At 42.7% G+C, this 17573-nt stretch overlaps 1 protein-coding gene across 6 annotated transcripts in view; it reads left to right on the top strand.

Moving 5' to 3' along the window:
• Atg4c (autophagy related 4C cysteine peptidase) overlaps nt 1–17275 on the top strand; it is a 67492-nt gene extending 50217 nt beyond the window's left edge. For 4 of the 6 annotated variants that reach the window (XM_087904813.1, XM_087904816.1, XM_087904812.1 and 1 more), the window contains 2 exons: nt 6522–6795; nt 16070–16238. In XM_087904813.1, the coding sequence (XP_087760939.1) occupies nt 6522–6795; nt 16070–16089 (294 nt within the window). In that variant the 3' untranslated portion in view covers nt 16090–16238. Of the gene's footprint in view, nt 1–6521; nt 6796–16069 lie in introns of all 6 variants that reach the window. The other 2 variants (XM_048453145.3, XM_048453143.3) reach the window with 1 other exon arrangement.
• Nucleotides 17276–17573: the final 298 nt, after the last annotated feature.

Below are 17573 nucleotides of genomic sequence, written 5' to 3'. Positions count from 1 at the left end.
AATAAATTGATGAGGAAGGAAGCAAGTTGAGCCCAGAGAGATGGCACATCCAAGTCAAAGTATTTTATTGTGATGGTGATATTTAAGCTGAGCCTGAAAGTGTATGCATAATTTCCATTGCTCAGTGAGAGGCACAGTACTTAAAGGAACTAGTGAGAGGGAAGGCCAAGCGGTTGTGGTGCACACCCAGAGAGGGGTCCACTCTGGTGTTAAAGGACAGGATGTCTGTTCCCTGACGACCTGAGCCAGAACCCCGAAGGGTGTGGCCTGGAGATTTCAGTTTCTAACAAAGCAGTCTGTACACCAGAGTTGGAGAACTGCTTGGGAGTTAAGCCAGGGCGTGACACTTGATATCTTCAGGTGTCACTAAGACATTTAATACATATCTTTATTTCTCTTCATAGTGGAAAACATGGAGGTAGAGTAAACATATGATTTTCCATTTTCATTTATTTTACAAAGTTGTTTAAGTTATAAATGATGAAAAGTGTTCATCAGTCACACTGAGGTAACAGAAAAGCAGCGAAGGCCGGGTAGACCGCCTGTGGCTCAGGGATCCGCGCGGGCTGAGCGACACCGGGAAGTACGTTGACACAACATTGCAGAGAAGCATGAATTCCAGGCCGAAGCAGCACATTAATAATGAATTTTGTGACATTAAAATTTAAATTTCAGGCATATAGACATATGAAGAAAAATGCCTGTATTCTACCACTGTGAAAAATTACACATATAATATAATTGGCTACAAATCCAGTGGATGTGGCTCTTTCCCCAGTCGCATTCCTTTTCTCGTGGTTACTGGTAACGTCATCCTGGATCAGCCCGTCACACCCGTGCATCACACATCTGCAAACGTCATATACTACTCTGTGCTGTCAGACCCCTCAGTCTTTCTTTCACTGATAGTCATTTAGCTTGTTTCTAAGATCCTAAAATTGCTTACTTCAGTTTTTGTTTTGTTTTGTTTGTTTTTGAGACAACATTTTCTTGTGTAGTCCTGGCTGTCCTGAAACTTGTTTTTGAGACCAGGCTGGCCTTGAACTCACAGAGATCTGCCTGCCTGTGCTTCCCAAGTCCTAGAATTAAAGGTGTGCACCACCACCACCTGGCACTAGAGAATATTCTTGTGCCTATCTGATCCGTTTAGGATTGCATTAGATATACTGTGTACATCAGAGTCGAAATGCTGGGCCCAGGGATGCATGGTTCCACGTTTGCCACATGCTGTCCAATGGAATCCTAAGGAACTGAATGCAAGAATTCCCAGTGCCTTGCATGATAACACGTGAAACTGTCTGACCGATAATTTTAGTCAGTCTATTAGGTAGAAGTAGTATCTGTTTGGAGTTTTAGTCTGTGTTTCTCTGATTGGTAGTGAGGTTAAACATCCTGTCAAGGTTAATTGGCCCATTTGGTTCCTCTTTTGTGCATTTATATCTCCTTTTTCCCAATTCTTCATTAGGGCTACTTATGAGGGAAGGCTTTGTAAATTTGGACCCGACTGCTTTGATATCTTTATATTTGGTAAATAATTCTCTAGGCTACTATTTTATTTGTTAATGCTATCTTTAATTTTAAGATACCAAATAACTGTTTTGTATGTTTTTTTAAATTTTGTATCAATAGAACGTTTATTAACCAAAGATTATAAACATACTGACTTCTTCCAGAACTTTTCTGCTTCTGCTCTAAACTTAGGAACTTCCATGTTGTCCCTACACAAATAAATGGTTGGCCTGGCATCATTTGTCAAGTGTAGCCTTTCTTCATTGATTTGTAATGCCCCTTTCAAGGATTCCTGGCTGAGAACCAAAGGCGTGAGGTTGGAGAGGGAGGACTTGGTATGAGGACATCTCTGAAGAATCAGCAATATCAAGCAGGCACTCAGACTTAGATCAAGGGAAAGAGAGAACAGAAGCAGGCCTAGAGGACTAGACGAGAAAGCGGGTCATTAGTATAGTCGGCCACCTACTCAAGAAATATTCGAATGCTTTACGCCTCCTATTCCTGCAGAACTCAGAGCTACTGAGCTCATGTAGTCACACCCACTGATATAACCTATCTTCTCCTCTTCATGTCCTAACAGGAGTTAAAAACCCAGTCCCTTTGCACAGGCAGGTTTTCCGGAATGCAGACACAGCAGCTGCCGGCTTCCTAAGACTTGATGGAGTCACTCTCTGTCTCTGGTCTTCCTGTTGTTATTCCTTCCTCCCACCCACTGTTCCTCCTTCTTTCCCTCCCTTACATTTTTTATGTCCTTTATTTTCCTACATGCTTTTTAATTTCTGGAAAGATAAGTGATTGTCTTGTTTTGAATCTGAGATGTTCCCCACAGGCTCATGTGTTTGAACACCTGATCCTCAGCTGGTGACATCATTAGTGGCAGAGGCTGGAGAAGCTTTAGGACGTGAGACCCTGCTAGTGAGGAGGCTTCTCTGGGGACTATAGTCTGGTCCTGTTTCGGGGCCCATTCCTTCTCATACCTGTGCCACCAGGAGCAGAGCTGCTCCTCCTCCATGGCTTCCCTGCCATGATGGACCGAATCCTGAAGCCATGACCCCAGATCAGTCCTACACGGCTTCTGCCAGATGTTTACCACAGCGCTGAGTCATGTGGGTGTAGGAGCAAGAGGATCAGTGGGCAAGGGGAACACTGCCAGGCTTCACAGCCTGAGTTAGATTGTGGGATAACTTTTCACCTGGGGTATTTCTCTGTTTCTTTTTTTTTTTATTTGGTTCCTCTTTATTTAATATATTTTGTGGCAATATCATTAATTATTTACAAATTTATGATTATTAGGCCTTATTCTTCAATGGAATCTACTGATTGATTAAAAGTTTTCTATTAGTGGTGGTGGTGGGGGGTGGCGCATGCCTTTAATCCCAGCACTTGGGAGGCAGAGGCAGGCGGATCTCTGTGAGTTCAAGGACAGCCTGGTCTACAAGAGCTTTCCAGGACGGGCTCCAAAGCTACAGAGGAACCCTGTTTCAAAAGACCAAAAGAAAAAAAAATCTATTGATTTATTTAAGAGTTTTATTAGATTTGTCTTATTCTGTGTGTGAATATTTTGCCTGCATGATGTCTGTGCCCCATAGATGTGCATAGTACCCACGGCAGTCTGAAGAGGGGCATCAGATCCTCTGGAATTGGAGTTACAGATGGTTGTGAGCCACCATGTGGGTGTTGGGAATCAAACCTGGGTTCTCTGGAAGAGCAATTAGTGCTCTAAACACCAAGCCATCTCTTCAGTCCCTGGATTGATTTTTTTTTTTTATTGAGACAAAACCTGTGGTCTTGAAAACTATGTAGCTGAGGCTGGACTTATTCTTTCTATTTTTTTAAAAAAATTATCATTTGTGTGCCTGTGTGTGTGTGTGTGTGAGTATTTGTGCGTGTGTGTGTGGTGTACATGTGTAAATCAGAAGACAGCTTGTGGGAGTCAGTCCTCCTTCCGCCATGTGGATTCCCACAGTCTTGCTCAGGCTGCCAGACGTGGCTGCAGCCCCCTTTACCCACCAGCTATCTTGATGGCCCAACTTCCAGATCCTCTTGTTTCTGCATCGCAAGTGTTGGGATTACAGGCCTGCACCACCTCGCCTGGCCCAACTGGATCATCTACCATGATATAATTGCTTCCCCTGTCTCTGTAATACTTCCTGCCTCTTGCTCTAACAGTTTGAATCTTGGAGGGTTCTGGATCCCTGTGTTGTAGTGAGTGTCACCCTTCCTGTCTCATGTTGCTTTCTTCTGGGGTCTTTCTTAATTGCTTTCGTGGTTATTTCTTCCCGTGCTGTTTGTAGGTGAAAACAAACACTGCTTTTGTTTACGTCTTTATTTTGCCTCCATTTAACAGAAACAATTTGAAATCTTAAAGAAGAGTTGAGAATATAATACAGTCAACTTCGTGCCGGAACCACTGGAGAGTGATTGCTAGCATGATGCCCCATTATGCTTGAATAATTGAGTGTGCGGTTCTTACAAACAAGGACATTCTCCTGCATCAGCTCAGTTCAGCTGTCACAGTCAGGGAAGTGACACTGTTTATCTCGTTAGTACCTGAGCTTCAGAAGGCACCGGTTACCAGTTACCCTGCTAGGGCCTGGTGTGGTTGAGGGACCAGTTGACGGCCGCGTGCGGCAGCTGTGTGTCTCCAATCCGCTTAATCTAGAGAAGTTCACTGTCCTCCCTGGCTCTCACATGAGCGTGTAGTTTTAAAGATGACTTAGACCTGCTTAAAACAGAAACAAAAAATGGGATATCTTTGATAATTTTTCAGCTTGCGCCCACGGGGCAGGTTTATCTCCTGTCTCCTCAGAATTTTGAGGTCCCCCACATTTGTCAGGTGTATTTCAGCAGGTGACACAGAATACGGTATTCTTACTGAATTTTAGTGGCTGGCATGTGATTTCAATTTGTCCCTTTGCTGGCATCTAACTCCCATCACTTATGGTGATATCTACTACATCAGTGTACTAAGTAGGCCAGAGAGATTTCTCCCATCCCTGCGTGGACGCCTGCTGTACCTGGCCCCACCTAGTGGCTTTGGAGATGAATTGTTTGGAGGTATCTTCCTTCCCTTGTCTCCTGGCCTCTGGCGTCTCCTGACTGATCCCCTCCCCACGTCAGTGTTCTCACTCCATAGATGCGCTCATCTCGTTGCTTTCAAAGCTTTTCAACAAGGTGTTTTTTTTAAATCTATTTATTAATTCCTTATGATTGCTCTTAGTGGTAGAGTTATTTTGACACACACTGTTGCATCAGGTTCTCCTAACAATGATATTTATAAAGTGGCTTTTAGCTATTTTTTAAAGCTATACGACTTGACTATAAAATGAAAAGATTGATTTTAAAAATCATAAAATTATTTTTATTTTTTAAACTTCACTAGAATTTTGCCCCAGGCACTATGTATAGAAAAAGACCTGTTACATTTTATTTAATATCCATCCCAAGGCGCGTGGCCCCTAAAGTAAGCTATAAAAGCGCGACATAGAGCACAGCAAATGCGGAAGAAGTGGGTGATGGGCCCTGCCTCAAGCTGGGTCTTTCTCCACCGCACGCCTGCGTCTGCAGCGTAGGGAACTCCTCCCATCTCTCTTGAGCATGCATTGAGTGGTCACTTCTGTCCCCTGTTATCATGCTGGCCCATCGTGACATCTTCCTGTTTCTTAACAGTCACCGTGCCACACCGTCAGTCTGCTGCAGCGTAGCTGCCACAGTCATTTTATTTAAAATGGAGAGATGGCTCAGTGGTTAAGAGCACTGGCTGCTCTTACAGAGGCCCTGGGTTTGATTCCTCGCACCCCTGTGGTAGCTCACAACCCTCTGTCTAGTTCCATGGGATCCGATGCTGTGTTCTGGCCGGCACAGATAGACATACAGGCAAAATACTCATGCTCATAAAGGAATAAAATAAGTTAAATTAAAAATGTGATTAAGCTTGTACTAATAACTTCTCATTCATACCTTTATAGTTTCTTTCCAACCCACTCGGTGTCAAAGCCCAAGTGCGTACTAACCCATATGGTTTCATGGGGCCCGAGAGCAATCCTGCTTCCTCCCCCATCAGGCCCGACCTCACCCTCCACCCTCTTCTCCCAGCTCTTTTCCATGGAGTTCGCTCTGTATGTACAATTCTCTTCCGACAGATACACTCGTGTTCCCTTCTTTGGGCCTTCCAGGTCTGCGTTCATATTCGCTTAGACTCCTAGCCATCTGCCTGTAGCTGCCCCTCCCTGTTTTGTCTCCTTAGCACATTTGCTGTCGTTCATTTTACACGTGTGTAACGCATCTGTGTGTGTTCTGCTGTTTCAGGCACACGCATGTCTTTTCCACAGCAATACCACCTTGGCCAAGTTAAGGAAATGGACTGAGTTTACTGTTGAATCACCAGTGCTTAGACTTGCCTGTCCCGTTTTACAGGCCAGTAGGTGTTTGTTGAGAGAAAGAGACTTTGTTGAAAGCTTTTCTTAGATGTTCTCGATGAGCTCCGTGGTCGAGCCATGTAGAAAGTCTGGTGTATGTTCACCTATTCCTTACACCACTGTGCCTTTATCTTAAAATGTACAGCAGTCTGCTTACTCAGCACTATCAGTGTGTGCGACTCAAAATACACTTCTTCAGAAAGCTGATTTGTCGATGTGCCAAGAAAACATGCACATATATCCTAAAAATCTGCTGGTTGAGTCCAGCTTTCCCTGGTTAGGAATAGAATCCAGCTTGAGTGAGTCTAGTCTTCCACACCTGCTCCCTGGTCCGCCCGCCCTCCCTCCCTTCTTCCCTCCCTCCCTTCTTCCCTCCCTCCCTTCTTCCCTCCCTCCCTCCCCTCTGTGTTTCCTGTTCCTTCCTGGGAATGATGAGCCCAACCCTAGATGATCTCTCTTCTGTCTACAGACCTGCAGCTCTGATTCCTGTAGGGAACTGCTGCTGACATGTTTGATGTCATTGTAAAATTCTTGTCTCCTCAATGAGAACACTTTTCTTTGGAAGTTCTCAGTTTTGAATTCTAATTGCTACAGCCTTACTGCTCTGATACGCTGTGCACCTGTGGATACGCTCCTTCCCTCTCTGATGTGCTGTGCACCTGTGGATACGCTCCTTCCCTCTCTGATGTGCTGTGCACCCGTGGACAGGCTCCTTCCCTCTCTGATGTGCTGTGCACCTGTGGATACGCTGCTTCCCTCTCTGATACGCTGTGCACCTGTGGATACGCTCCTTCCCTCTCTGATGTGCTGTGCACCCGTGGACAGGCTCCTCTTTCCCTGCTGGTACATCAGTTTCTCAGCAGTGAAGGTGAGAATGCTGTCTGTAACACTCTCTGAAGACCGAGACTAAACAAATGGCTTACGAAGTGTGTTCCCCTGGTTTACTGTGTCCGGTAGCCGGCAGCTGTGCTGACTTCACATGCTCTTCTCACGGAGTGTCCAGTTTCTCACTGTTTAAGAAGATTTTCTGGAAACTGAGAATATACTTTCATTTTATCTTGTTTGTTCTGCTTTCGTGATGTTTCTTTGTATTGGTATCCTGCTTCTCTCCAAGTTCTGACAGAACACCTACTTGACCTGTGAATGAGGCGTACATGCTCTCTGTTCCACTGTCCTGTACGCGGTGTAATGGGGGGATATTTGTATTTTCTCTCAATTGTACCCAACCTGATGATTATCATATAAGACATTCCTTTTACTGGCAAGCATATTACCTGTCAGTGCTACTGTTTGAGGCCAGAAAATGACACCAAAAATGAGAGTATTAAGAAATTAATCACTGGGGCTGCCTAGATGGCTTAGTGGTTAAGAGCACGGACCACACTTCCAGAGGACCTGGGTTCAATTCCAGCACCCACATTGCAATTTACAACTGTCTGTAACTCCAGTTTCAGGGGATCCGACACCCTCTTCTATGCCAAGGGATCCTGAATGCCCGTGAGGCACATTACTTATAGCCGTGCTTGCATGTGTGCACACGTGCACACATGCACACACACACACATGTACACACACACAGACACGTGCACACACATGCATACACACACATGCACACACGTACACACATGCACATACACGCACACACATACACACACGTACACACCCACATAGACACACACAAATAAAGACAAATAAAATTTAAAAAGAAATAATTTCATTTTAGAATAGATATTAGCACAAGAAAATTTATCTGGCTGATTATCCTCTGGCTACAGAAGAAAATTGGTATGACATATGTTGACTTCCAAGATTATGAAGGTACTTCAATGCAGATCTAACTTTTATTAAATCAAGTCCTTTTCTAAGCACACTACACAGTCCCTCACTTACTGAGTTTGATGCTCTAACGTTCTTTATACAGCTAAGGAAGTCTTAGAAAGGTCAACAACTTTCACAAACTGTAATTATTGGAGCTGGAGAGATGGGTCAGTGGTTAAGAGCCCTGGCTGCTCTCTCGGAGGACTTGAGTTTGGTTCCCAGCACCCACGTGGTGGCTCACATCTTTCTGCAGCTCCAGTTTCAGGGTTTCTGGTGCCCTCTTCTGCCCTCTGTGGGCACCGGGTATACATGTAGGGCAAAGCCTTACATGCAGGCCAACTCTCATACACATAACATGAATGTCTTCAGAAGAAATGGGGGTAACCACTAAGTGGCAGTGCCACACCTCAAGACTGTGCTCATCCGTTGCAGCCTCCCGCTTACACGTGACCACGTGACCCACCTTCCAGACCAGCTGTATTCCCAGCTGCACAGAGAATGCACATTCCCGAAAGTCTTTTCAATTGTCAGGTAGATCCTGCTGTTGAAAAGCTGCTTGTTTTTTGTTGTTTGTCTTCTGTTGGGTTGGAACTTGCCTCTGTAGGCCTTGTCCTCAGTAGTCACAGAGGGAGAGAGTTAGTTTGCTTTCTTGTCTCGGATCAAGATTCCTATTCGGTTTCCTGAGTCCATCACAGTTTCAGCTCTGTGAAATCGCTCTTGTGTTTTAGGCACATGTCTACGATGTTTCCCAAAGATGCTCTTTCTCGCTCCATGTTCTCCAACTAAATCCTTTTCTGTTTGGAATCTAGTGATAAGGACTCTTGATTTCTTGTGTAATCTTTAGTGGTTTTGAGTTTCATTAGGAAGACAAGAATAGACATTAACAATAAATGACTCTGTATGTTTAATAAATGCCAGAAGATTAATATTATGATAACAGCAATATCAGTGATAAAACCAACACATTAGACACCAGACAGTGTTGTAAGAACTTTAAATACATTAACTGTCAGTCTGTAGAGCAATTCTGTGGGGTAGATGCTAGCATCTCTGGCATTTACCGATCTGAGTGAGACGAGACAGTCTGGTCAGGTAACTTGCTCAGGCCCACACAATTCACTGGCTCTGAACAGAGGCTGCCCAGTGCCACAGTTAATGTTAGCCACCTGTACACCGTACTGGACAAGTCTGTGGGCCCGAGAGGAGCCGTCAGTGTGGTCTGAGGTAGTGTCAGGAGAATCTGGGCTAGAACTGGACGGTCTGATCCTGTGCAGGCAGGAAAGAAGTGTGAGGAAGGACTAGTCGGCATTGTGTGGGTAGACGCTCCCTGAAGAACACTGTGAGAAATGTGTGGTACAGTGATTATCAATCGAGTGTTTGAGCAAGCAATGAAGCCCAAACCACCTTTCATCTGACTCATCAGGACCTGAGATCCGCCCTCAAGGGCCATGCTTTCCCGTCTTCTCTCATCTGTCTGCTCAGATGTGCTGAGGATGCTGGCAATCACAGTCTTCAATCCTTCCCACTCCTCTGCCAACAGGGCTCGCTTCGTGTCATTCGGGTCTCAGCCTCAGCCTGGCCGCTTCTGACCACAGAACCTGAAGACGTCCTTAGCACATGGCCTTGCTTATTTTTACCATGCTCCTCATTTGTGAATGGCACACAAATCCCACTGGGTACTTGTTTAATCCCCATCTCTCTGCCTTTTTTTTTCCCCCAAGGAGAATCCTGATTGTATCCGTGATGATACTGTACCCTTCTAATCATATTCCTAGTGTCTCAGTCTGCGTACAGTCTGAGCAGTGAAGCATGGGTGGGCGTGGACCAGGAGAGTGGGGGATGTTTTGCTGATGAAATGGGATCTGTGTGCAACGTTGTCACTCTCACATCCACCTCCCCCTCCCTTGAAGGCAAACTAAACCTATGGGATGTTATTGTATTGGCAGAGCAAGGTCAGGGAATTATAGAAACTGTCTTTTGATGTCCGTTAAACAATGCAAGCTTTTTTTTTTTTTAAAAAAGGACTTCTTATTACCTTTATTGATTGTTTTTGTTTTGTTTTGTTTTTTATTTGTTGCTTGGAACAGCTCAACTACTAATTCATATAAAGGTCTCACTGTTAACAGGGAATTCTGGAAGGAAGAACTTGTTCTATTTTGTGACGGTTGATTTGATCTGATGTTGCCATGGGCCCTCGTTGTTGTATGCTGTGTAGCATGGTAGCCATGTTAGAATTAAGCTGCTGGCGATCATAGCCTGGCTGTGTCCGTCCCTTCTAGCCTTGCAGCCTTTCAGAAGTCACCTGATCCTGGAGTAGTCACTCTCCTCAGCTGCATACGGTCGGGTGACGATAATGCTTAGCAGAGAAATGGCTGAAACTGAGAGCAGGTAATACTTCAGGGGGGGGGCGAATATAGGATGAGCCAGTAGGTAGGAGAGGTGTAGGGCTTCTTTTATATCTGTATTTGGGGATGTGGAAATACACAGAGACAGCGAGTAAAGGAAGGGATAAAGGATCATTCCGAAAACACTGGGAAGCTAAACATTACAAAACCAAAAGAAGTACCATTCAAGAAAGAAATGCTTGGTGTTGGTCATCATAGAAACAAGGTGAGAATAAGAACTAATTAGGGTGTTTATTTGAGAGGGAGAAGTGCAGCTGGATTTAAGGGTGAGCAGAGAGGGGACAGGCATAAGGGGCTGACAGCATCTGCATCCTTAGTTCCACCACACGGCTCTGTAGTAACAAAGGGACGTTTCCACGTGTGCATTTGATTTCATGTGTGTGAGCTTGTTACCTGCATTTGTCTGTCTATCATGTGTGTGCCTGATGCCCATAGCAGCCAGAAGAGGGTGTTAGAATTACAGATGGTTATGAGTCACCATGTGGGTGCTGGGAGTCAAACCTAGGTCCTCTGTAAGAGCAGCTGGTGCTCTTAACCACTGAACCATTTTCTCAACACTCTCTAATATGTGTGTGTTTATGTGTGTGTATACATACATGCATACATACATACATACATACATACATACATACACTTAGTCTTAGTTTTGGTATTTTAAGACAGTATCCTGATAGAGTTAGTCTAGGCTGGCATCTAACTCTTGATCATCCCAAGTACTTGGGAGTGGGTCACACTTATGGGTGTGTGTTATCATTTCTGACTTACAGTATGCGTTAGTCTATATTGTACATTTGCACATGTCACCGAACAAGTATGTATATAAGATTATGACTGCCATGCTTTAAACAATTGAAAGGCCTTTCAAGGTGATTTTGACAATTCTTTTATTTTTCATGCTTTTGGCCGACACTGTAGCCCAGTGCAGCTATTATGGACTGTCTCAGTAGACTGCTGCCGACCGCAGTGATTGCCATGTTTGCTGGGAGGCCGTAGTGGAATGGCCTTTGGTGTGAGGAAAGAGATCATCCCTTGTTTTACCTCTGTTCTTCTAACTAGCTTTATGAGAAAATAAATTACTCCACCCCTGTCTTCTAGATTTTTTCCTTTCTAAATTCTGAAGCCTGTCAACCCAGTGCATAGATAAAGTACGATCATATTTCTTTCCTGTAAAGAAATCTATGACTTGCTTTTCAGGTAATAAAGCAGCTTCAGCATGTATTTGGGTATGTTGTAAAAACAGAATAGAATTTAGACTTGTCTAAAGTTGAAGAGCAACCACCCTAGCCCCTTTTGTAAATCAATTATGCTGTAGTAAATTAATTTATCTTAAAAATTTAAAAACGCTGTTTTCTTAATTTATGAAAAATATGTGTTTAAAAGTTTAGGAAATTATATATATTATTAGTTATATATATTCCAACAGGAAAAAAGCCAATTGTTAATTTTCCCCTCTAGAGATAAATGTTAATATTTTCAGTGTATTTCTTTAGCCTTCAAAAGGCATACAATTATTTTAATGTGCTTTAGGTTAAGTTTTATAAACAGCTTTATATTCTGTTTAAAGATGTACAGTAGGGCAGGGAGATGGCTCAGCAGGTGAGGGCATCTCTGAGAAGCCCTGGTGATGTCGGTTCCGTTCTTGGCACCACACAGCTGAAGGAATGAATCAGCTCCAGAAAACTGTCCTCTAACCCCACATGTGCCTTCACACATATGTAATAAAGACTTGTAAAAGATTATGTAATGAACACTGGGGCCTGGAGAGGTGGCTCAACAGTTAAGGGTGCTTCTGTTCAGTTCCCAGAGAAGCCGAGTTCAGTTCCCAGAATCCACATCAGGAAGCTCACAACTACTGGCAACTGCAGCTCCAGGGGATCCAGTGCCCTCTCCTGCCCGTCAGCATCACTTGCACACCCATGGCATATGCATGTGCCTATGTAAGCACACACATACAAATACAATAAATCTAAAAAAGATGTACAGTAAACAATTCCCTAAATAATTAAATAATGAACGTTGTATTTAACTTGGAATAGTATTAAATTAGTGATATATTGTCTCACATAGATAGCCTAATTTGGAATTTTTAAATGTAGATTTTGTATTATCTACTTTGGAAAATCCCAAAATTTTGATAAAATTGTCAAAATTAAAAAAGAATACCAGACTTTTCTTTTTTTTTTAAAAAAAACAATTTCAGGATATATTTCTATTTTTATTTATATACCTTTGTTTGTCTGTGTGGGTGCACACTGTGGCCAGAAGAGGACGCTGGCTCCCCTGGAGTTGGAGTTACAGGCGGTTGTGGGCCACCTGACGTGAGTGCCGGGAACCAAACTTGGGTCCCTGGAGTAGCAGCCAGTGTTCTTCGCCACTGAGCCATCTGCCCGGCCCTCAGTTTTCAAATCAGTACTTTTTTTGTATTTTGAAAGCTGCCTTGCTGCGCTGCTCTTAGCTATGGGGAGTATCTGGAACGGGTGTGGACAGGTGTTTGGAGCTGCGTGTATTAATGAACTGTTGACGCGGTCGTCATCTCCTCTGGCCGCGTGATCATTTGAGTGCTTGAATTCGTCCATGTAGAAGCCAGAATGAACTAGACAATTTACAGGGCCTCCTTTGGTTTTCATTTCCAGTTTTCATTTGTCTTGAAATGATGTCTCACTTTCCGTATCATGTTGTTGATCAGATTTCATTTAGCTTCATCTTCTAGTTACCTGTCCGGTATAGTGCATAGTTTTCTTTTTTATTAATTAAATTTCTTCATTTGTTTTGCATCCCAACTGCAGTTTCCCTTCCTTCCTCTCCCCCCATTCCCTCCTACCACCTCCGCTCCATTCCCCATAGAGTATTTTAATAGGCTGAATAATCTTAAGTGTTTACCTTTAGCTTCACAACAACACTGAGCAGGAAAGTCCCCCCAGACCTTCCTCCCCATGATCAGTCTTCCACAGCAGGGTAGTGTGTCTGTTACAGCCAAGGCACTCAGACTGACATGTTACTATTGTCCCAAATCCAGAGTCTTAAGATTTACACTGTGTGCTGTATATTCTGTGGCTTTTGACAGACATATTGAGACACATGTCATTATAATATCATAAACAATAGCTTAACTGTCAGAAGCCCTCTCTGCTATGCCTGATCAGCCTCTGTCCTCCTAGACATTGATCTTTTCCCTGTGCCCATCATTTGCCTTTTCCAAAATGTCCTCCAGCAAAGGCCATGCAGTATGGAGTCTCCTCGGACTGACCTTCTCCGCGTGGTGATACGCACTTGAAGTTTTCACATGTGTTTTGAAAGCTTACTTCTTTCCAGCACAGACTGGCATTCCATTTTTTTTTTTTTTGGATTATCACAATTTATTTGTTCTCTCATTAAAAAACAACAACAGCATCATGATTACCTTCAAGTTTTGACAGTACGAAGAAAACTGCTGTAGCCATATAGATGCAGGGTTTACTTAAGTGTATTTATTTTATGTATATGAGTGTTCACCTGCAGAAATGTATGTGCACTGCATGTGTTCCTGGGACCTATGGAGGTGAAAGGGTGTTGGATCCTGTGAGAGTTCGGTTATATAGGCAGTTGAAGATGCCATGTGGGCGCTGAGTCTGATCTCTGTCCTCTACAAGAGCAGCCAGTGCTCCTAACTGCTGAGTCACCTCTCCAGCCCTATGCTGAAGGTTTTATGTGGACGCTGCATTTTAACTAACTTGGATAAACCCCATACGTAAAATTAAAAATAAAGGTTTATCCAGAGTGGAGAAGGTGTCAGATCTCCTGGACCTGGCGTTTGAGATGGTCACAAGCTACCATGTGGGTGCTAGGAATTGGATCCTGGTCCTCTGGAAAAGCAGTCAATGTTCTTAACCCTGAGCTGTTTTCCCAGCTCCCTGGATAAACCTTTAATATATTTCTCATTTGAGAGCCTTTAATCTTACTTTAAATAAACTCAGAGAGATTGTGCCATTGGTAGTTCTCTAAGCTGGAATTGACACGTTTTGTATAGGAGGCCTTAGATAGCAGGAGGGTAAACACATTTTATAAAGGGTGACGTTTTCCCTGCGGTGGAGATTTAAATCTGATAATCGGTAAGTATCTTGGCCATAGCCAACAAACCCAAAAGTCTCCTTTCTGACCTTGAAAGGAAAGGTGATGATTCCAAGGTTAGCCACGCTGTGTTGATTTGAGAACAATGTAATATGGACACTTGCCCATCAGATTCTGGACTTCACAAGTGACACGGAATGGATATAAAGTGACAGGAAGGTCTGGCATGTTTCCCAGCTGTTGGCTGGTGCAGGATGAGTCCTCAGATGCCAATCCTTTCCGCCTCTTGTTCTTTATTTTCCATATTGCCTTTCTCCTCTTTTGTTTTATGTAGAATGCAAATCAAATAAACTAGAGCAAAGTATAAATTAAAGCCTGCTATGAATTACAGGATCTGGTGTCTTCCCCTCTGCTTTTAGTGCTTGGCTGTTTTAACAGGGTTTGTTTCCATGCAACAAAAAAATGTGTTTTATGCTAAATGTCTCATTGAAATGTTTTTTACATTGTCTCTTTTGCCAGAGCTCCCTATTTAAGCCATGTTTCGAGAGAGCCTACAAATGTAATCTCTCTCTCTCTCTCTCTCTCTCTCTCTCTCTCTCTCTCTGTGTGTGATACATCTACAGGTGATAACAAACCATATCTAACTGACAATTAGTGATGTGTCTATGTACAGTTGGTATTCTCTCAGCCTTTGCTGTGTAACTTGAACTTTTCAGAGTTTTAATGACATTTATTGGCAACAAAATTTGGTTTCTTCTGGTCCTGTTGGTACATGCCTGTAATCCCAGTATTCTGGAGACAGGGCCATTATGAGGTTGAGGCCAGTCTGGGCCATCTTATCTCAAAAGCGAAAAAAGAGAAAGAAAATTTTCTGTTCAAATATTCTTCAGAGAAAGTTTTCTATTCATTTTTATGAACATTATTTACACTTTAATAGAATTTGCTTAACAGAAAGATTTAAAATTGTTCCAAGTGTACTTGAATCTGCAACGTACAAACATTTATTTTGTAATACTTGCATGTTTCCCACAAGATTATAGGGGCTGCTTTTTTTTTTGGAGGCAATGTGTTATTGCTGTACAAGAGGTCATTGTTCCATGTTGACTGTATCAAAGCGAAACATTTCAGTCACAATTGTTGGTATAGGAATCTTTGAAAAGACCAAACCTATTTCTTTATTACATTTTAAAATGTGTGTGCCATTTTTTACATGTAGAAGTCAGAGGTCACCTTATGGGAATTAATTCTCTACACCCTGTGGGTGTCGGCTATGGTTTGAACTCAGGATGTCAGACTTGGTGGCAAGCATCTTTACCCACTGAGCCATCTCATTGGCCCTAAGAGAGCTTTATATTCTTGCTTTCAGTCTTTTAAAAACAGTTCTCTCTTAGGGAAGTTGACTAACTTTGGCTGTCTCATAGATGATGAGGGTGAGTGATTTTTAAGGCCACCTTGAGGTAGTTGCAGAATTGAGCCTGTACTGGGCCATCTGACTTGGTGTCACATTGTTTTTGTGTGTGTTACCTCAGCAAACCATCTTTCACAACATTTCACCACCGTTTTGTCACGCTCTGCCTGCTAACTTAAAGAAGATAAATTTGAGCTAGTTCTTCAGCATGACTACAAAATGATGGGACTAGAAAACTGCAGGAGACCTTGGGGTGGAAGGGCCTGGTGATCTAGCTTGTATTTTTATGGGTAAACTGGTCCTCTTTAACCCTGTAGGCAGGGTGGTTAAAACAATAGCACTGGGTGAATGTAAGTGAGAGAAATGTACAAGACAAAGTCAGGGCTAAAATGTTTAGTTTTGTCATGTGGCCCTACTATGCGCAGTTGTATCCAGTGTGTGATTCATTGTGCTGTCTCTTACAGATGTTGAAAATTTCCTCTAAGGAGAAATATCCATTATTTACTTTTGTAAACGGCCATTCCAGAGACTTTGATTTTACATCTACTGCAGCCAGTGAAGAAGACCTTTTCTCAGAGGACGAAAAGAAAAAATTCAAAAGGTTTAGCACAGAAGAGTTTGTCCTACTTTAAAGATGAGTGCATTCGTGTTTCCGAGAAGAGCTTGACCACAGGAGGGCCATGGAGAGTAACAAGCAGGCACGCGATCCTCTGCGATCCAATCCTAACTGTGCATGTCCTTCTAACAGTGCGCATTTGAAAACTCCCAAACTTGCAAGATTTTTCTGAAGGAGATGACTTGATGGCCCTTGCCTTTGAGTGATAAATAACAGTGATTCCGGTTGCATTCCTACTTCCCAAAGACATGCTGATGAAACACTACCTTAACCATAAGCCTTTTGTCCCCAGAATCTTCTACCTGCACCCGTTGGTCCCCTGGAGGTTTTGCGATATAGGTTACCTCAAAGATTGGGATCACCAAATTAATTTTCAAAGCCTTGCTTGGTGTTAATGACAGGAGACCAGAGACTGGATCTTCAGAACTGCCCAGGCTTCTGCTGTTAACGGAACCAGAGGATGCTTTGGATTTGTGCGTCTGGATAACTAAATAGACATGTCAGATCATGTGAGCGGGTGCTTATGGCAATACTTAATAACATGGTTTTATAGTAGCTACTCATTATGCGTGTGCAGAGCAGTGAAGAGTGAATATAAAGCATTGTGTTTTCTTTCTTTCTTGGCTTCTTTTTTTTTCCCCAATCCTGGGGATCGAACCCAGGGCCTTGTACATGCTAAGCAGATGTTCTACCTCTGAGCTGTCCTAAAGTGTAGATTTCCCTCATGTATTTAAAAGTTAAGTTGTCAGTAGTATCTATATTTATTTTAATTAGATAAAGGAAATTGTTTCCTATCTTAAAAGTGAACTTTTGTGGAAATCTAATGTATTACCCAATTTTTAAGTTTAAAGATGAATAGCAAGAAAGAGATGGATGTTTTTGACTTTTTTGTTTGTTTAAAGTGTTGCTGTGGTGTTTAGAGGTTAAGACTGTTTACAGGTTAAATCTGCCTTAAGTGTGTTGTGAGATGAGTTTACTTAAAGACAAATTTGTGATATCAAAATATGCCAGGATTATAAAACAAATACTTTAATAAACATGTGAGAACATAAAATGCTTTTGTTTTGGTTGTAATGTTTGGATTACTTTAATTCTCTTATTGAAAAAATCATTACCTCAGATGAATTCTCTTTGTTTCTGATGAATGGAGATAATGTTGCTTGGGAAGCAGAGCATTAACTGTTTTATGAAGCTTCTGTGTTTCCTTGTGGGTTGGTGACCTATAACGATGTAACCTATAACGATGTAACAGTTTGTATCCTGTAGTCATTACTCGTCTTTACCAGAGAACCCCTCTGTTTACAGTTGCATGGAAAGCCGAAAAGAGGGCGGGACACAGCTTCAGTAAGCCT

This window comes from Myodes glareolus, chromosome 3 (genome assembly GCF_982192425.1).
Source record: "Myodes glareolus chromosome 3, mMyoGla1.1, whole genome shotgun sequence".
Lineage (NCBI taxonomy): Eukaryota > Metazoa > Chordata > Mammalia > Rodentia > Cricetidae > Myodes > Myodes glareolus.
Note: the sequence above shows the minus strand (reverse complement) of the source record. Positions and strands in the feature narration are given on the sequence as shown.